We start from the raw sequence: 21,664 nt of genomic DNA, 5'->3' as shown, positions 1-21,664 counted from the left end.
AATTAAATCCCATTATTTTGGAGGCAGCCTAGATATGGTTACAACTTAAATATGTATGCTAAGGATGCAAGAATAATCACTAGAGGAAAATAAAAAGTGCAGATCCACTATATTGTTGCAATAAATGGTGGTTCAAGAAGGAAAAACAAAGCGTACAGATTCAAAAGAAATGAACAAAAATTCAATTAAAAAACAAATGTGGCAAAATGAACATAGAAAATATGAACATTTTGAAACAACTAAAATTATAAAAAAAATATGCAATCTAGAGGAGTGTTAAGGAGTCATAACAGCTAAATGTAATGAGGTATCCTAGAGAAGTCCTCGTACAGAAAGAGGCTATTTGGTAAAAAGAAAAGAAGTCTGAAGAAATTATGGACTTCAGTTGATTAAACATTAATTACAATGATGTTTAAGAGGAAAATCTGATAAATCAAAGGCCGATTGGATAGTAAATTAAAACCCAGTGTAGATCCTGAACTACTAGTGGAGAAAAACTAAACGAGAAGGAGAAATATCAGGTGAATACTGGTTGAGAGAAGCAAGTATGTGCATAGATATAAGATGCGTCAGACCAAATAGACTTTAAAACAGAAAGGAACATGAGAGATAAAGAGATTCAGCATTTGAAAACAAAAGTTAAATTTCTAGGAAGATACAACAATCGTTAAGTCTCCACTATATAAAACAGCTTCAAAAAACAGAAAGCATAAATTGAACAATATATAGTGAGATTTAGGCAAATCCAACTTCATAGTTGTAGGTATCGATATTATCTCTCAGGTACCAAAAGTTCAGGCATATGATATTTATAAAAATACAGAAGATTTGTGGCATTCACTTAAAAATTATCTTGTAATCAAATTGTATAGAATTTGGTTTCTAACAATTCAAGAGTTTACATTTTCTCAAGCAAACATGGAACATTCCAAAAAATCACCATGCATAAGTGTATGAAAACAGGCACAATAGAAATGCAATGATTAGCCATTTTACCAAACACAACTTAAAAAAAGGCTAACGGCCAAAAGCTAAATATAACAATAACAAACCAAGGATTATTATTAATCCAATTCTGTGAAGTCAAATTAAAATAAATGAAGTTTCCCCAGATGCAAGGATTGAGATTAGGAGATGAGAAGGTATACAGCAACATACTTGCAGTAACTTAGTGAACCAGTGCAGGCACTTTGAGGAATTCAGATGCTTGAGGTGAATATTATAGTATTGACGTCACTGATGTTTATGATACAGAAAGGGGGGTATTACTATTAATGGTTAAACCGTAAAGAAAATCTTACCTCTTTACTCCATGTTACTTACCCTTTACTTAAACTTTTCAAATGCTTCAAATCAGGATGAGTCCATTACCACAAGCCCCAAATCTCTGTATCTTGAATATTTAATAAAACGGTGCCACATTTCAAAAAGAGTCCTCCTATATCACATCTATAGTTATAAGATTACATAAGAAACACAAAACAAATCTTTAGATGAGTTGTAAATGTTTGCCACTAACCTCTGCAAGGCCACAATCACATTGTTCTGGCGGTTCCAAAATTCCATTGCCACAAGTTGCAGTTCTTCCTTGGTAAACCACTTTTGGAACGGTTCGATTCTGAAGGCATTCAAATTCAGGCTGTGAAACCATACGTTTAAATTCATCCATGCTGCAACTGCTAAAAAACTTTACACCATGGGAACGTCTAAAAATAAATTATATTCCTCAGATAAATGGAATAAAATCACTATCAATGTAACACTCTATGAATTACTGAAAAGTACCGTTAATTCTGTCCTACTGCACTTACAGAGGAGCCAAGAAGGAAGGGAGAGGACTTTTATCTTTAATACAAGTTGTAAATAAAAGCAATAAGTTTATTTCGGTTGTAGTTCAATATAATAGACACCTAGCAACTAGAGAAAGTTAAGATGACATGAGTTAAAATATATTAAAGCACAAATAATGTTCGCCACACAAAAAAACTCTCTTTAAATATGTCCTATAAATATTTTCATTATGATTACCAACATCACAATTATTATTATAAGCACTAATTTTAAGAAAATGAAATACTAGAAAATTTATATGGAAAACTGAAGAAATAACAGTGGTTGATAATGTTACAGGAAAAATCAGAATCATTTGTACTTTGGTAACAAAATCAATTAAAATATCTCAATGTTGATTATATAAAATGTGAAAGCCCTACATTCTTTTATTACTTTTTGAATTATTTCTGTACTTCTACATGTACTATTTAATGAATTTTTATTTAATTTTGTAACAATCTAAAACTTAGAGAAATGGTACAAAAATAGACCAAAAAGTAAATTTTTCCCCAAACAATCACAATTAAGTTGCCAAATATGATCCTAATAACTCTAAATATTTGAATGTATAATTCCTATGAAGACATTAATTCCAAAAAGACCCTTCAAAATCAGGAAATAATTATATACTACTATTATCTAATCTTCAGATGTCGTCCAAATTTCATCATCACAACAATATTGGCACTGTATAGCAAAAAGCTCCAGTTGAAAGTCAACCGTTGCTATTATTTATTTTTTTTCCATTTTTTTCTCTCAAAATTTTTATTTAAATTCTAGTTAGTTAACACTCATTGTAACATTGCTTTCTGGTGTAGAATTTAGTGATTCATCACTTACATGAAACACCCAGCGCTCATCACAACAATGCTCTCCTTAATATCCATCACCCATTTAGCCCATCTCCCCACCCAACCTCCCCTCCAACAAACTTCAGGCTGTTTTCTATAGTTAAGAGTCTCTTTTATGGTTTGCCTCTCTGTTTTCCCCCCTCAGTTCACCGTTTTATTTCTTAAATTCTACACGTGAGGGAAATCATATGGCATTTCTCTTTCGCTGACTGACTCATTTGGTATAGCATAATACTCTCTAGATCCATCCACAACATTGCAAATGGCAAGATTTCATTCTTTTTATAGCTGCGTAATATCCCACTGTGTATATATACCACATTGTCTTTATCCATTCATCAGTCAATGGCCACTTGGGCTCTCTCTCCATAATTTGGCTGCTGATGATAATGCTGCCATAAACCTGCGTGTATCCCATAAAATCAGTATTTCTGTATCCTTTCGGTAAATAACCAGTACGCAACTGCTGGATCATAGGGTAGTTCAATTTTTAACTTTTTGCGGAAACTCTGTACTATTCTCCAGGTTGGCTGCAGCAGTCTGCATTCCCCACCAACAGCGTAAGAGGGTTCCCAATTCTCTGCATCCTTGTCAACACCTGTTTCTTGTGTTGTTAATTTTAGCTATTCTGACAGGTGTGAGGTGGTATCACATTGTTTTGATTTATATTTCCCTGATGATCAGTGATGTTGAGCATCTTTTCATGTGTCCATTAGCCATCTGGATGTCATCTTTGGAAAAATGTCTGTTCATGTCTTCTGCCCATTTCTGGATTGGGTTGTTTGTTTTTGGGTGTTGAGTTCATTGATAAGTTCTTTATAGATTTTGAATACTAACCCTTTATCAGGTACGCCCTTTGCAAATATCTTCTCCCATTCCAAAGGTTGGCTTTTAGTTTTGTTGATTGTTTCCTTCACTGTGCAGAAGGTTTTATCTGGATGAAGTCCCACAATAGTTCATTTTTGCTTTTGTTTCCTTTGCCTCTGGCAACGTGTGTAGTAAGAAGTGCCACGGCCGAGGTAAAAGAGGTTGCTGTCTGTGTTCTTCTCTACGATTTTGATAGTTTCAGTCTCACATTTAGGTCTTTCATTCATTTTGAATTTATTTTTGTGTATGGTATAAGAAAGTGGTCCAGTTTCATTCTTCTGCATGTTGCTGTCCAGTTTTCCCACCACCATTTGTTGAAGAAACTTTTTTCCATTGGATATTCTTTCCTGCTCTGTTGAAGATTAGTCGACCATAGAGTTGTGGGTCCAATTCTGGGTTTTCTCTTCTGTTCCATTGATCTCTGTATCTGTTTTTGTGCCACTAGCATACTATCTTATTGACTACAGCTTTGTAATATAGTTTTGAAGTCCAGAATTGAGATACCTCCAGGTTTGCTTTTCTTTTTCAAGATTGCTTTGGCAATTCAGGGTCTTCTGTGGTTCCATAGGAATTTCAGGACTCTTTGTTCACGTTTTGGTGAAAAAGGCTGTTAGCGTTTTCACAGGGATTGCATTAAATGTGTAGATTGCTTTGGATAGTATAGACATTTATATTTGTTATTCCAGTCCATGAGCATGGACTGTTCTTCCACTTCTTTGTGTCATCTTCAATTTCATTCATTGGTGTTTTATAGTTTGCAGAGTACAGATATTTTCCCTGTTTGGTTAGGCTTATTCCTAGGTATCTTATGGTTTCTGGGGCAATTTTAAATGGTATTGATTCCTTGATTTCTCTTTCTGCTGCTTCATTATTGGTGTTTAGAAATGCAACAGAGTTCCATATATTGATTTTTTATCCTGCCACTTAATTGAATATGTGTATCAGTTCTGGCAATTTTTTGGTGAAGTCTTGGGTTTTCTATATAGAGTGTCATGCTATTTGCAAGGAGTGAAAGTTAGACTTTTTCCTTGATTTATTTGGATGCCTTTTATTTGTTTTTGTTGTCTGATTGCTGAGGCTAGGACTTCCAGTACTATGCTAAATAACAATGTTGAGAGTGGACATCTCTGTTTTGTTCTTGACTATAAAAGAAAAGCTCTCAGTTTTTCCCCACTGAGGATGATATTAGTGGTGGGTTTTTTGTATATGGCCATTATGATGTTGAGGTACGTTCCCTCTATCAAGAATGGATATTGTACTTTGTCAAATGCTTTTTCTGCAACTATTGAGAGGATCATATTGTTCCTCTCCTTTCTTTTATTAGGGTGGTGTATCACATTGATTGATTTGTGAATGTCAAACCACCCCTGAAACCCAGGAATAAATCCCACCTGGTGATGGTGAATAATCCTTTTACCATACTGTTGAATCTGATTAGGTAGTATCTTGTTGAGAATTTTGGCATCCACGTTCATCAGGGATATTGGTGTGTAGTACTCTTTTTTACTGGAGCCGTGTATGGTTCTGGAAAGGCTGGTACTGGCCTCTTATAATGAATGTGAATGTTTTCCTTTCATTTATACTTTTTGGAATAGTTTGAGAAGAATTGGTTATAACTCTTCTTTAAATGTTTGGTAGAATTTGCCTTTGAAGTCATCTGGCCCTGGAGTTTTGGTGGGAGATTTTTGATTCCTGGTTCAATTTCTTTGCTTCCTTTTAGTTGTTTCAGTTTTCTATTTCTTCATGTTTCAGTTTTGGTAGGTTGTATGTTTCTAGGAATTTATCCATTTCTTCCAGGTTGTCCAATTTGTTGGCATATACTTTTTCATAATATTCTCTTATAATTGTTTGTGTGTTTGTGGAATCGGTTCTTATTTCTTCTCTCTCATTTGTGATTTTTTTTAATGTGGGTCCTTTTTCTTTTTTTCTTGATAAGTCTTGCTAGGGGTTTATCAATTTTATTAATTTTTTCAAGGACCTGGCTCCTGGTTTCACTTATCTATTTTTTTGTTTCTGTATCATTTTTTTTCTGCTCTAATTTTTACTATTTTCCCTTCTTCCATTGGCCTTAAGCTTCATTAGTTCTTCTTTTTCTAGCTCTTATATGCCCAAGATTAAGTTGCTTACTTGAGATTTTTCTTGCTTCTTGAGGTAGGCCCATATTGCTCTATATTTCCCTCTTATGACCACTTTTGATGCATCCCAAAGGTTCTGGACCATCGTGTTTTCATTTTCATTTGTTCCCATGTATTTTCTTATTTTCCTTAATTTCCTCGTTAACCCATTCATCCTTCAGTAGCACGTTGTTTAACCTCCACATATTTGTGGTCTTTCCCAATTTTTTCTTGTGGTATACGTCAAGTTTCATAGAGTTGTGGTCAGAAAATATGCATGGTATGATCTCAATCATTTTGTACTTGCTGAGGGCTGATTTGTGATCCAGTATGTGATCTATTCTGGAGACTGTCTCATGTGCACTTAAAAAGAATGTATTCTGCTGCTTTAGGATGAAATGTTCTGAATATATCTGTGAAGTCCATCTGGTCCAGTGTGTCATTCAAAGTCATTGTTTCCTTGTTGATGTTCTGTTTAGATGTCTATTCATTGGTGTAAGTGGGGTGTTAAATTCCCCTATTATTATTGTATTATTATTAATGAGTTCCTTTATGTTTGGTATTAATTGTTCTACTTATTTGGGTGCTCCCATGTTGGTGGAATATATATCTATCTTTGTTAGATATTCTTGTTGGAGAGTCCCTTTGCTTAGGATGCGCTTCTTCATCTCTTGTTATAGGTTCAGTTTAAAATCTATTTTGCCTGGGGGGGTCGCCTGGGTGGCACAGTGGTTAAGCATCTGCCTTCGGCTCAGGGTGTGATCCCAGCGTTCTGGGATCGAGCCCCACATCAGGCTCTTCTGCTATGAGCCTGCTTCTTCCTCTCCCACTCCCCCTGCTTGTGTTCCCTCTCTCGCTGGCTGTCTCTATCTCTGTCAAATAAATAAATAAAATCNATAAATAAAATCTTTTAAAAAAATAAAAAATAAAAATAAAACCTATTTTTCCTGATACCAGTATTTCTACTCTGCCTTTCTTTTGATGTCCATGGCATGATAAATGGTTTGCCATCCCCTACAATCTGCAGTTGTCTGTAGGTTAAAAATGAGTCTCTTGTAGAGGGCTTATTGATGGGTCTTGTTTTTTATCCATTCTAACATCCTGCCTTGTGATTGCACTATTTAATCCATTTACATTCAAAGTATTATTGATAGATATGTATTTAGTTTTGTCTATGCTTCTGGAGGTTTTCTCTCTTCCTTTCTAGTCTTTGTCACTTTCGGTCTTTCCATCCTACTCAAAGAGTCCCCTTTAATATTTCCTGCAGGGCTATATTAGTGGTCAAGTACTCCTTAATTTTTGTTTCTCTGGGAAACTCTATCTCTCCTTCTATTCTGAATGACAGCCTTGCTGAATAGAGAATTTGTGGCTACAGATTTTTCCCATTCAGTGTGTTGAAGATATCATCCCTTTTCCTTCCAGCTTGCCACATCTCTGTGGAGAGATCTGCAGCTAGTCCTGTGGGTCTTCCCTTGTAAGATAGAGAATTCTTTTGTCTTGCTGCTTTAGGATTTTTTTTAATCACTATATTTTGCAAATTTAACTACAGTATGCCTTAATATTAGCCTGTTTTTGTTGATTTTAATGGGAGTTCTCTGTGCCTCCTGGATTTGGATTCCAGATTAGAGAAATTTGCTTATCCAGATTACAGAAGTTCTCAGCTATTATTTCCTCAAATAAATCCTCTGCCCCTTTTCTGACTACTCGTTTTCTGGGACGACTCTGATATGATTGTTATTACATTTGGTGGAGTCCCTGATTTCCTTACGTCTATCTCATGATCCATAATTATTCTTTCTCTCTTGTTCAGCTTCATTTTTTCCCCATTATTCTCACTTTGGTATCACTTATTCATTCCTCTGCTTCTTCCATGTCTGTGGTCCTTACATCCAGTTTGTTTTGAATCTTGCTTATTGCATTTTTCATTTCTGATTGTTTTTAAGTGCTTTTATCTCTGTGGTGAGTGCCTCCCTGAAATCTTCCATTCTTTTCTCAAGGCCAGCAAGTATCCTTATGATTGTTCTTTAAATTCTCCATTAGGGATATTACTTATATCTGTTTCACTTAGATATCTGCCTGTGACCTTTTCTTATTCTTTCTAATGAGATGAATTCCTCTTCTGTCTTGGCATTTTGTCTAAGTCTCTTTTCTTCTGTGCATTACAGAAGCCTGTTATGTTTCCTGCTTCTGATAGTAATGGCCTTATGAAGAAGAGGTCATATAGTGTCCAGGGCCTGGCACTTCAAAGAATGTCTCTGGTGTGTGCTGCATATACTCTGCTGCTGTGTTTTGTCTGCTCTATCCTTCCAGGAAGTTATCTGCAGAGGCTGTCCTTGGTGGGAATGGGCAGTGTTTGGCCCTTGTCCAGAGTGCAGCAAATTTTAACTAGGTGTGCTCTGGTCTGCTTGTTAAATATGACCTGATGCTACTTCCACTAGGACCAAAGCCTTTCAGAATTCTGTTCGGGAGACACGGTGCATGCAGGGTTTGCAGCTGGTTTTCTGGGGAAGGGGCCCACTGGGCTGGGACTTAGGCACACTTGCCTAAGAAAAGCAGTACAAGCAGAGTGCAGGTGAGTGGGACTTGGTGTGAACAGGTTAGGCAGCCAGTATCAGTGCTGTACAGTTTCCTGAAGCTGGTTTACACTGTGGGGCTGGGGAGGGAAATGGCACCAGCCAGCTCCTTTGTCCCCAGAGAGGGTCTCCATGCTTGCTCTCAGGGAAGCACTCCCAGAAGAGCAAATGATCTCCCCTCTCAAGCGCTGGGTGTTTTTCAGACTGCTCTTTTCACACTGCCTCTGTTGCTTGCCTGCCTGAAGCAGAAGGGTGCACTTTGGGCTCTATCCCAGTGAAGCCTACTGACTTTTAAAACTCCAAACTTTAAGGATGTGCTATGGTTGGGGCCTGCACTGGTCTTTTGGGCGAGGGTCTGACCCTGCTAAGATGGATGTAGGTTTGACTGAGAAGGGCAGCCACACCAGAGTGCAGGGACATGGGCTTTGGAGCAAGCAGGCTAAACAGCCAGTATCCATCTGGGTTAGCCTCCCCCAGCAGGTGTCTCTGTGCCTATGCATGGGTGGGGGGAAGAGGGCTTAGGGGTGTCGGGGTTGAGATCGGAAATGGTTCCTGCCCGCTTTTTTGCCCCCAGAGGGTCATCTCTGTGACCACCACCTCTCACAGATGAGCTCCAAGAAGAGTGAACAGTCTCTCCCTTGTGCACCTTTGGGTGATCCTTCCAATCACTTGCTGTCTGTCTCCATGGTGCTTGCCTACCTTTTCCCCAGGAGTAGGGCAGCACCCTCAGGGATCTATCCCAGCTTTGCTGGCCATCCTCTAAAATTCCAGTCTTTGAACCCTGCTGATTGCAAAACCTCACAAAAATTAGCCCCTCTGGTTTTCTCAGCCAATAGTTTTGGGGAAGTGTTCTCTCTTTGTTTCCCTGTAGGTTCCCCACCTGCTCCTTTACCTGCTACCATGGCTCCCTCCCCTCTCCACACCCTGGAATCCTGTTCTCCCCCAATCCACGTCTCCATACCTCCTACCATCCTCCATGTGGCCTCTTCTCTCCCTGTAGTTGGGCAATTTGTTCTGTCAGTTGTCAGGTTGATTTCTTGGGTGTTCAGAATGATTTGATAGTACCTAGTTGTGTTCCAGGGACTAGACAAGCCTATGGTCCTCCTAGTATACTGCCATTTTAGCTCCTCAAAAATTGCATTTAATTCTCATATCTCCTAAGTTTAGTTACCTACATTTTGTTGTTGTTGCTGCTGCTGTTGGATTACACGATCATGGAAAGTTTTGTGATTACAGACTGATTATTTGGTAGACTGTCTCTCCGTTTAGGATTGTAAAATGTTGCCTTAAACTGAGGTTATGTATGCATCTTGGCAACAGTATCATAGGAGTGTTACTGGGTCTGTTTCATTGCATCCTAACAAATGGCACAGGGTTTCAATTTGTTATATTACTGATGATAGTCATTTTGATTCGTTGATTAATGTATTTTTTTAAAAGATTTTTTTAAAATTTATTTGACAGAGAGAGAGACAGCCAGCGAGACGGGGAACACAGGCAGAGGGAGTGGGAGAGGAAGAAGCAGGCTCCTAGTGGAGGAGCCTGATGTGGGGCTCGATCCCATTTCGCCGGGATCATGCCCTGAGCCGAAGGCAGACGTTTAATGACTGAGCCACCTAGGCGCCCCTGATTAAGGTATTTTCACTCTAAAATTATTTTTTTCTTCTTATTAGTTAAAAATTATCTGGAGAGAAATACTTTGGTTTTATGTTAAAATCCCATTCCTTCATTATGTTTTCAATTCATTCATTCATGTATTTATATGAATATGAAATCATGTTTTCATAAATGGGTTATAATCCTTTACTGTCACTAACATTCATAACATTCAGATTCCCACAGATTTGACTATTGGGAACTGCATTTGTGTCCCTTTGATAAATCTCCATAATTCCTTGAACACCTCCTAATTTTCTCATGCAACATGGTCCAAGCTCATTTTTATTTTCTTTGCTTTAGACCTGGAGTCAGTCATTCCTTCAAACTAGCAGTTCTTTTTGTGAGGATTAGTATTTCTAAAACATGATCTGGGTGATACATGTGCTGTTGTTACTAGATTTTTTTTTTAAGAGCAGACATCAAGGCCACGCTAGCATCTTAAGAAATGTTCACAGCCCCTTTGCTCTTACCTAAAATTTGTTATATCCGAACCAGTTCTGGCTCCTACAATGGCATGAGCTTACTAATATTTCAGTCTCAGTAGGGGCAACTTCTTATGCTATGGCTTAGCCAATGATAGTTCTAAGTTCCCAGGTCAGTAAGATTTTTAGAGTTCTTATTGTCCCCCTATTTTATTTCCTGCTACACAGCTACTTACTTCATGCTACTTAGTTCTTTGCTAGTGGATTGGTCCCACCTGCTGGCATTTTTGGTGCATTTCAGTTTGGGAAACTTGTGGAATATGCTTTTGCTTTTTTGTTTTCCTAGTTTCACTCTGTATTTTGTGAGAGAACTGGGGGAGGCTGAAATACCATGCTGATACTTTCACCATCTGATTTCCATCCTTCCCCTTATTCTTAAAACATATTCTTCCCTAGGTAAGACTCCATCCTATTTTGGTCCTTGTTTCTAATATTTTCTTCCTTCCTCTTTCTTCTCACTGCATGTCACTAGTTTCTCCTCAATTACTCAGCCTGTAAATATGAGAAGTACCCTTTTCACTCTTTCAACTTCTTTCTAAATGAACTGTTCATGTTTTTAACTTCTACCAATAAAGAGATGGTTTACACATTTTAAATTCCTTGTCCTCAGATCAGGACCTTTATAACTGTGCATTTAATTCTAATGGATCATTCAGAATCCCCAAATTAACATAAACTGCCCTCAAGACTTCTCATTTTTCTGCTTTCCTAAAATATTTGCCCTTTTTCAATATCTGTTAGTAATTATGATATCAAAACTCCTACAAATAATTCTTCACATCTCCTTTTCTCTCTCAATCTTAATAAACTGCTATAGATTATGAGAATCATTTCCAAAATATTACTATATTATTGTTCCCTCTGATAGATTTTACATTCATTTTAAGATAATCTTTACTACCCATACTGCATAAATCAACTTAAAATTTAGTTGGTTAACATTTATCACAAAACCCCAACTCTTGTCATGATTGCACAATCAGACTCATTCATACACATTCCTGAACCACCTGGCCTTCTTCCCCTTATGCTTTAGCCTCAATGTATTTTACTTTCTTTTCCCTATGTCCAAAACATTCTTCCTTATAGTCCTAGCTATTACTTTTCTTTTTTTTTTTCTTTTTTATCCTTCTCTCAATATCCTTATTCTTGTCTGTTGAGATTTTCAAGCTTCACTCTATTCAAGTATCACTTCATTTGTTGCCCTGAACTTTTCAACAAGCTCTTTACCTGACCATATTCATATCCCTCATAACTATTTCCTCAGAAAACTTTTCTTTATCAGAAACTTTCTTCTCCCCATGTATTCCCTATGTATTGCCTTCCTGACACCTATCATAAGCTGTTCATACTTTGTTTATTATTAGGTCTACTTTTAAATTTTCAGACCCTGGTAGGTTAAGATATTTATGACATATCTATCTTGTTAGCCATATATAAGACTAACACAATCCTGCAACACAGTAGACATCTATTACATATTCTTTGAATGAATTTCATCTCAAGACTCTAGTAAACCCTCAGATAGTCATCAGCAATATTCACTTCCTCTGTAGCATTGAATGTAGAAATACTAAGCACATTTTCTACAATATCAAATACTCTTCTTTAAATAAGATAAAAACAGAGAGGGAGGCAAACCGCAAGAGACTCTTAACTCTAGGAAACAAACTGAGGGTTGCTGAGGGGGAGGTGGGTTAGAGGATGAGGTGACTAGGTGATGGGAGCTAAGGAGGGCACTTGATATAATGAGCACTGGGTATTATATGCAGCTGATGAATCACTAAATTCTACCCTTGAAACTAATAATACAATATATGTTCACTAAATTGAATTTAAATAAAAAATTAAAATAAATAAATAAGTTTAAACAAGTACATTATGTATTTAATAAAAATATTCTTACTCAAATTGCATTGCAATATATTATATAACAGTGACCGTCACAAACGTTTCCCAGAGGAAGACATAGATTTGATAAAAAATAAAATCTTACATTGCTTCAGAATTCATTATGCATGTAATTCCTGGACAGTAACAATTGTAGATATTATCATATGTTAATCCCAGATTAATTCCAATCAACTGCACCATAACAACTGAAAATGCATCTAAAGTCATCATCTGTGGGTACTAAATGCAAAAAACAAAACAAAGCAAAACAGAATTATTGCCTAAGTTTTTTCTTCACCTCCTTGATCTTTTCTTTTTGGCCATAATACCTAAATGAAAATACAAATTTAAGAAACTACTCTGTCAAAGCTCATTATTTTCTTAGGGATATGGAAAATAAGAAAAAAAATAGGTAAATTTTGATTATCTCTTTGAGTTATTGTATTTCTAATCCAAATGGCACTGACTTAACAAAATAAGCTTAATGCTGTCATATGCTTTTATTATGTATTAAATTCCAATAAACTTTAAAAGTTTTTTGAGAATATGCACTGTTTCAGTAACTATATTATTTTTTAATGAACACTTAGAAAAAAATACAGATTCTTAAGCATTGATTTTGCAATCAGTTTTGACTTCAGAAATAGTTTTGTGAGAGAGTCAAATTAATTTTTTTAAAGGCAGAACACTATAACACTTTTTAAGTAGCATTTTTTTTCTTCAAAAACCAACCAAACAAACAACAAACAAAAAACTTGGGAAGTAATGCTGGCAGCAAGACACTAACCCCTGGCAACCTATAATCTTTTTACTATCTCCATAGTTTTCTTTTTTCAGAAGGACATATAGTTGGACTTATACAGTATGTAGTCTTTTCAGATTGGCTTTTCTCACTAACCTCTATGCACTCAAGTTTTTTCCATGTCTTTTCATGGTTTGATGCTTCACTTAAAAAAAAATCATTGGATAGTATTCCTTTATATCAATTTACTCTAGTTTGCTTAACCATTCCTCTGTTAAAGAACATCTTGGTTGCTCCCAATTTTTAGCAATTACAAATAAAACTGCTATAAACTCATCTGTAGGTTTTTGTGTGGATATAAGTATTCAACTCATTTGGAAAATGCCACAGAGGACAACTGCTGGATTATATGGGAAAAAAGAAAAAAAAACTATGAACTTGAATAGATATATTTCCAGAGATAATATACAAAAACAAAAAGCATATGAAAAGATGTTCACTATCACTAGTAATCATAGAAGTGCAAATCAAAACCACAATGACTATCACCTCATACCACTAAGGATGGCTGCTATTAAAAAACAACAACAAGAACAGAAAAGATGTGATGAATATAAAATGTAAACACCTGGTGGGATTATAAAATGGTCCAAACACCCTGAGAATAAGTATGACGGTTCCTCATAATATTAAAAATAGAACTACCACATGATCCAGCAGATACCTACTTCTGGTCTATATCCAAAATAATTAAAATCAGTATCTTGAAGAGCTATTCACACTCCCATGTTCATTGCAACATTACTCACAAAAGTCAAGATACAGAGATGACCTGTGTCCACTGACCAATAAATGGATTAAAAATGTCATATATATATGTATATATATGTATACACACACATATATACACACATATGAATATTCACATATAAAATAAACTCACATATAGATGAATATTATTCAGTCATAAAAAAGAATGAAATCCTGCCATTTGCAACAACATGGATGAACCTGGATAATCTGGATGAAATCATGCTAAGTGAAACAAGACAGACAGAAAAAGACAGCTATTATATGATTGCTCTTATATGTGGAATTTAAAAATATCATACTCACAGAAACAGAGAGTAAAATGGTGGATTCCAGGGGCTAGATTGTCTGGAATGTGGGGCAAGTTGGTCAAAAAGTACAAACATTCATTTATGCAGGATGAAAAGTTCTGGAGATCTGTTTCACAACAATGTGAACATACTTGGCACTATTGAATTGTACACTTAAAACTGGTAAAAATGGTAAATTGTATGTTATTTGCATTTTACCACAATTGCAAAACACTTTAAAAATTATAACATTTGAGTTTCAAAGTCTTAAAAAAAAAAGCATACTCTTAGAAAAATTTGTCGAAACGTCATGGCAAATATACTATACATATTTTGTTCTTTGAAGTGGCTGTTTCAAAACATGATATAATTACTGAATAGATGGGAACAAAATGCATACCAGAGCAATTCCTGCAGCAAACTTTGGATTGCATGCCATTCCATGATATGTTGCTCCCACATAATTAAGATGGTCCCTGTAACTAAATAATAAAATATTTTTATTATTTAGTTAAATAATTAATTAATTAATAATTAATTAAATAATTAAATAATAATTAATTAATAATTAAACTAAAAATAAAATATTTCTTTTGAATAAATGCATTTTAAATTATTACTAACTTGATGACATTGTAAGAATTGGATTTCTCGACAAAGCTATATTTTTAGAATACAAATATTACATATCACATCTCATGCTTTCAATCAGTTCATATTTGGTAATCTCCCACAGTTCCTGAAAAGTTAAATTCTAAAGTCTACATTAACATTATATGATACACAGCCCAAAATCCGGCAGTGCCTAATCACTCCAAAACAATCACCACTGTTGTCACCACTGGATAGATATAATTTGAAGATGTACAAGTCAGGATAGCTTACTGCCATGATTTGCTCATAGTGAACCCCTAATGCATGTAAAAAATGTTGGACTGGAGGACAGGGAGACAAAGAGACAGAATACTCAGTAGACTCCTCAAGAAAAGAAGAGATAGAATGCAACAAGCGTCCTCATACATTTCAGTCCTTAGTTATTGCAGCTCCTGAGTCCCCAGACCTGACCCTAAATTCCACAGGAAACGCCAACAGATTTATAAAACTATTGCATATTCTTCAGATCTTCAGAATTTTTATTATTTCCAACTCAACAATCAAACTATCAACAGAAACCTATATAAAGACTCTTGAAAAAAAATAGTGCAAGTAGTTAAATAGCTACACCTCGTGTCAGTATAGCTATACCGACCGTAACCACATTACTAATTTGATATATTGTATTTTAACCTGCATTAAATGCAATTATTGCATTCTGTTAACTAATGTATATTGTATTTAAAGTTCAAATGATAGTTTCAATTATTTACCTCTGAGAAAATCCTTAAAACCATTGGGTTACCCTGTTTATCTCAAGGCTTTCCAAATTTTCAAGTTTCTTACATTTCCATAGATAAAAAGGCTTGTGGAGAATAATGACCTACTGCGACTTAGTGTCTTACATTGTTTTCAGAATTTTATATTTTGCATTTTGTCAACACAGAATGCATGTAATCTTTTTTTGAAGTGTCTTGTCTTTACCCAACACAATTTGTATATAATCTTGATAGCTAACAAATGAAATAATTGGACAAACCCTATGTCAATACAAATACAGTACTTACGCTAATAAGTATGCCATATCATGGGACCTTTGAAACAAAAATTGTTCTTTCCATGACACAAATCTTTGTAGTACATCATTCGCATCCCCGCTAAGTGAAATCTTATTTTGATCTGACCAGAGCTCCAAAGAAGTTAGTATAATTGTCATGTTGAGCTGGGAAAACATCTGCAAGTAGAAGATACATAATATATAGTTTTTAGGTAATCATAAATATAACATTACATCTCTATACATAATGCTAATATATTCAATTTACTCTCTTTTGGAGATGAAATTCATTCATTGATGGATGAAACCAGTGGGTAGGATTACATTTTTTAAAAACTGGATATGCTATTTATACAAGCAATATTACTGCATTAATAGGAAAGTTTCTTTAAATGAAACATAAATACTTACCGTGTTGATTAGACCAAAGATATGGACAACTTTCTCAGCTGCAACTGCCACTTCTGAGCCCATATAATCAAACTGAAAGACAAATTTTGTTTCTTAATCGCTAGTGAAAATTATTGAACTATCATACTTTAAATTGATATAAAATGTTAATGGAGTGCTCAACTGAAAGGAGAAAAAAGTTAAGATTTACCTAGTACTTAGCAAGTTTCAGATATAAATCTAGAGAATTTATATATTAATCAATAATCTCAAAATAAGAAGGTTGTGATTAACTTCCTCTTCACACATACAGAAATTAAGAGTCAAAACTTAAGTTTACAAGATTTCAGAACTACTGAGTACAAAAACCAGAACTCAAGGCCCAACAAACTAAACTACTATGCCTTTTTTTTTTTCTCCTATAGTATGCTGCCATCATTTGTCTTCATCCCACCAAGAGATGACTATATATCCTGGATAAACAGTGTACTTTCTAAACACAGAGCTCTGAGGACCATTACAGCAAGTAATTTCAAGAATATGTCTTCATTCAAAGGAACAGAAATCATAATATTTTCTCTAATAATTTCTAACTATGGGGGTGCCTGGGTGGCATAGCGGTTAGGCGCCTGCTTTCGGCTCAGGGCGTGATCCCGGCGTTATGGGATCGAGCCCCACATCAGGCTCCTCTGCTATGAGCCTGCTTCTTCCTCTCCCACTCCCCCTGCTTGTGTTCCCTCTCTCGCTGGCTGTCTCTATCTCTGTCAAATAAATAAATAAAANAAAAAAAATTCTAACTATGTGTATGTACACATTTCTAAGTGTTGGCAAAAAACATCAAAAGTGGCAAATTTTATCTTCGATAATCTTCAGCAAGCCTGCCAAAACTACTAACAGAAAATAAAATGTAATGGATAAGGTTTTCTGGTTTGGACAAAAGATGCTATTCTCCTAGGTCTTTACAGACTATTATACTTTGTTATTTCTCTGTATGTAACACTTCCCAATAAACTATATTGTATATTTACACAATGCAGCATGGGTGATATGAATGAAGGTGATCCGTTGCAAAACTGAACACATGAAAAGCAAGACAAAAGAATATAAATATACGACTGTGGAAATAAACCCATATATCTCAATAATCACAAATTATCAACAGAACAAATACTAGGTAAAGGGCAGAAACTTTTTTAAAAATCCACTATACACAAATTAAATTAAAAACTTCTAAATTATGAGTACATAGAGATATTGAGTCAAAACATGAAAATATATACCAGGAAAATAATAGAAAAAAGCATATGTTATATGATCATTACATTAATATGAAAAGGCTTAAAATCAAAAAGTGCACATAATAATTAGCACAGTGCATTAATAAAATATTCAATTATCAAGAAAGTTGGAAGTATTCTAAACTTGACTGTAACTAATAACAGAGCAACAAAATGTATAAAACAAAATTTAACAAAATTGTAAGTAGAAATCGACTGTCATAGTGAGGGGCTTTTACATAGTTCTCTTAATCTTTAATAGATCAAGCAGACAGGTTAACAATAAATTCAAGAGTATTCAAATTAAAGAAAACTTTAGATATGGTATGTATATATAAAAGCTTATATAAAACAATGAGAGAATTTTTTTCAAATATATATGGAGGTTTTATATAAGTTGACATATTAGGCCATAAAACAATTATTTGACTCTAAAACATAAGTGTCACTTAGATCACATTGTCCAACCACAATGAAATTCAGATATAGTAATACTTAGTGTTATTCGATAAAAATACTTACAGTAATACTTGATAAAAAGTATTTTAATGATGTTATTTTACTTACATGGAAAACTCTATAAAAGCTCCATGATACAATTTACAACTTGCTTTCAAATAGAGAACACACGTGATAATGGGATTAATGTAAAACAGTAAATCTAAGAAAAGAGAATATAGGTGTTCTTTCCTTATTCTTATTCTTACAACTTTCATGAAAGAAAATATTTCCAAATAAGACATTTAAAAAATGAAGATAAGGGATGCCTAGATGGCTCAGTCAGTTAAGCACTCTGCCTTCAGCTCAGGTCATGATCTCAGGATCCTGGGATCAAGCTCCTCATTGGGCTTCCCTGATCAGTGGGGAATCTGTTTCTCCCTCTCCCTCTGCCTCTCCCGCTGGTTGTGCATTCTCTCTCTCAAATGAACAAAATCTTTTAAAAAATGAATATAAAATAAAGATAATCTCATTGAACAAAAGCTGAAGAGACTTCATCAACAGGCTAAACAAAAATATCAGAAACACACACCTACAAGAAGGAATGAAGAATTTCGGAATGTTAAAATGTGGAGGGAAAATGAAATGCTTTTTTCCTTTCCTTAATTTCTTTAAACAATTGAATACTTTAAAATAATTCATCTTGTGGTTTATAACATATGAAGAAGTAAAAATATATCACACTAACATCACAAAGGTGTTCTATGGAACTTTACTGTTGTAAGGCTCTTGCATTGTATGTGAAGTGGTGTAAGATTAATTCTAGGCTGTAACAAGTTAGGAATGTTCATTGGAATCCCTAGAGAAACCACTAGGGTAAGAGGTGGGGGATAAAGGGCTATAGCAGAAAAAAACAACATAGCAGATAAAAACAAATGCTGAAATAACCCACTAATCCAAGGGTAACAAAGGAGGAACAGAGGACTAAATCACTGGAGGCATAAATAGAACACTAATAGGACAGCAGCACTTAACCTACATCCATTGTTACCAGTTATTTTGGTGTACACACTTCAACTGAATGTTCTAAGGAAAGACAGAGATTATCTGACTGAATATCAGAGAAAAAAAGGCCTATCAATATTTGTTTACAGAACCACACTTTAAAATTAAAGACAGATAAACTAAACATAAGAGAAGAAATACTAATCATAGAATATTTTAAGGAACTCTTGGAGTCTTTAGTCATTGTTTTGGGTTTCTTTGTTTTGTTTGCTTTTGTTTTGCATGATGTCATTTGCATTGAAAATGCCTTCTGTTGTTATTGGAATGGTTAAGAAGGTATCCAGCTAAGTGGGGAGAGGAAAATAAGCTGTCTAGATTTAATGTTAGCAAGCTCATGGGAGTGGCTGTGGCAAAGCATAATTCCACTACTTGTGATCTCAGTTTTATTCCTCCTGTAACAACAAAAGTTGAAATCTAAACTTTCTCGGGGTCAATTAAGATGGCAGAGTAGTAGGAGGACCCTATGTTCGCCTCATTCCTGGAACACAGCTGAATAAATATTGGATCATTCTGAACACCCAAGAAATGGATCTGAGGACTGACAGAACAAACTGCACGACTGGAGGGAGAGAAGAGGTCACATCATGGAGAGTCGGAGGTGTGGAGACATGATTTTGGGGAGAAAAGAATCATGGGTGCTGCAGAGGGAAGGGAGCCCTGACTGTGGAGAGAGGGAAGAGAGAGAAAGATGGACAAACAGGCAGAGAGAGAGTGGGAGAGAGAGAGGTCCAGAGGGGATTACAGAAGGAAAACTCTTCCCCAAAGTCATGGACTGGGAAAAGAAGAGAGGCTGATTATGCTAAGTATTTATAACCAGCAGAGTTCAAAGACTGGAGTTTTATAGCTCTGTGCTGTGGGTCCTGTGGAGCCCAGTGGGTGCTGCAGTGCTCCTGTGGAGAAGGAGGGTAGATGCCAAGAGCTGATGCTGCAATCTGAAGATCCCCAGGGATACACTGGGAGAGATGTTCCCCCTTTTTGGAGTGTATCTGGGAGAGGTGGCTTTGCCTGTCAGAGACAAAAGAGCTGATGGGTGCCATTGTGCTCCCCCTGCCCCTTAAGCATGGGGCACAGACACTGCCAAGGGTGGCTAACCTGGACTCAGGCTTTTTGCTGTGTGTTATTCTAAACTCCCAGCTCCTAGGCCTTGGTGTGACTGTCCCTTTGGGACAAACTGGCACAAGCCCCGGCCTGGCAAGTCTCTCTCCCAGAGGACCAGCATGGGTCTGTACCACAACAGGTTCCTGAGGTTTGGAATTTTGAAACTCATCCAGTGTGTCCGAGATAAAGAACACATCTGCCTGGCAGGCAGATAACCCAGACACAGACAGGGAGAAGGCAGGGATCTGAGGGATGACTCCAACACACAAGAGAAGACTTTGCTCCTCTGTGAGGGTTTCCTGGACAGCAGTGGGTGAGAACTCACCTCTCTGGAGACAAGGCATAGGGTCGGTGCCACTTTTTTCCCATACCGATCAGCGGAGACTGACTTCAGTGAGCAGCATAGCCCCATCAACAATGGACGCCTGAGCTGAATACGACAAGCCATGCCTGTTTACATTCTGCAGGTGCTTCTTAACTAGGGCAAGTGTGCCTGACAGCAGAGGTCCCCTACCCCAGAAGATGAGCAAAAAACTCAATATGCATCAAGTCTTCTGATCATAGTGCTGTAAAGATTCAGCTCTAGTGGAAATATCGTCAGGCCTCTTTTAACAGGAACACAAGAGCACACCCAGTTAAAACTGGCCATACTCTGCACAAGATCCAAACACTCCCCCCTGTAGACAAGGAGAAAGCGCAGAGGGCTGACATGAGGAAAAGACAGCCAAAATAGAGCAGCAGAGTGCACACAGCATATACTAGAGATACTTCCTGAACCACCAGGCCAGGAACAGTATATGACCTCTTCGTAACAAAACCATTACTCCCAGAAGCAGGAAGCATAACAGGCTTTCCTAACAAAGAGAAAAAGACAGACACCTAGACAAAATACCAAGATTTCTTTCATCCCAAAAGAAAAAACAAGTAAAGGTCATGGGATCTAATCAAAACAGATTTAAGTAATATGCCTTGCCCAGAATTTAAAGCAACAATCATAAGGATATTAGCTGGGCTTGAGGAAAGCATAGAAGACACCAGGGAGTACCTTTCCACAAAGATAAAAGACTTAAAAACAAGTCAGGCTTAAATAAAAAATGCTATAACCTAAATGCAAAACCAACTGGATGTAATGACCACACGGATGGAGAAAGCAGAAGAATGAAGAAGTGATACAGAAACTAGAATAATGGAAAATAATGAAGCTGAAAAGTAGAGGGAAAGAAAAATACTGGATCATGAATGCGGACTAGGGAACTCAGCAACTCCATAAAGTATAATAACATTCATATCATACAAGTACGAGAAGAAGAAGAGAGGGGAAAGGGACAGAAAGTTTATTTGAGGAAATAATAGCTAAACTTCCCTAATCTGGGGAAGGAAACAGAGATCCAAATCCAAGAGGCACAAAGAACTCCCATCAAAATCAACAAAAGCAGTCCAACACCAAGATATACTGCAGTAAAATTTACAAAATATAGATCTAGGGAAAAAAACCTAAAAGCAGCAGGGAAAAAGACATCCCTAACTTACAAGTTAAGATCAGTAAGGCTAGCAGCAGAATTGCCACAGAAACTTGGCAAGCCAGCAGACAGTGGCATGATATATTCAATGTGATGAATGGGGAAAATATG

The 21,664-nt window shown here is 36.2% G+C and overlaps 1 protein-coding gene across 1 annotated transcript in view; it reads right to left on the bottom strand.

Annotated features, from left to right (window-relative positions):
• Positions 1-20,481, bottom strand: part of LOC100478377 (A disintegrin and metallopeptidase domain 3) — an 88,669-nt gene extending 68,188 nt beyond the window's left edge. Inside the window, 6 exon segments of the mRNA XM_034652393.1 lie at positions 1,520-1,706; positions 12,376-12,512; positions 14,515-14,596; positions 15,776-15,942; positions 16,177-16,248; positions 20,359-20,481. Coding sequence (XP_034508284.1) covers positions 1,520-1,706; positions 12,376-12,512; positions 14,515-14,596; positions 15,776-15,942; positions 16,177-16,248; positions 20,359-20,481 — 768 coding nt within the window.
• Positions 20,482-21,664: the final 1,183 nt, after the last annotated feature.

The sequence above is a fragment of the Ailuropoda melanoleuca genome, unplaced genomic scaffold, assembly GCF_002007445.2.
Source record: "Ailuropoda melanoleuca isolate Jingjing unplaced genomic scaffold, ASM200744v2 unplaced-scaffold5931, whole genome shotgun sequence".
Classification (NCBI taxonomy): Eukaryota; Metazoa; Chordata; class Mammalia; order Carnivora; family Ursidae; genus Ailuropoda; species Ailuropoda melanoleuca.
The sequence above is the reverse complement of the archived record's forward strand: the minus strand, read 5'-3'. Positions and strand labels throughout refer to the sequence as shown.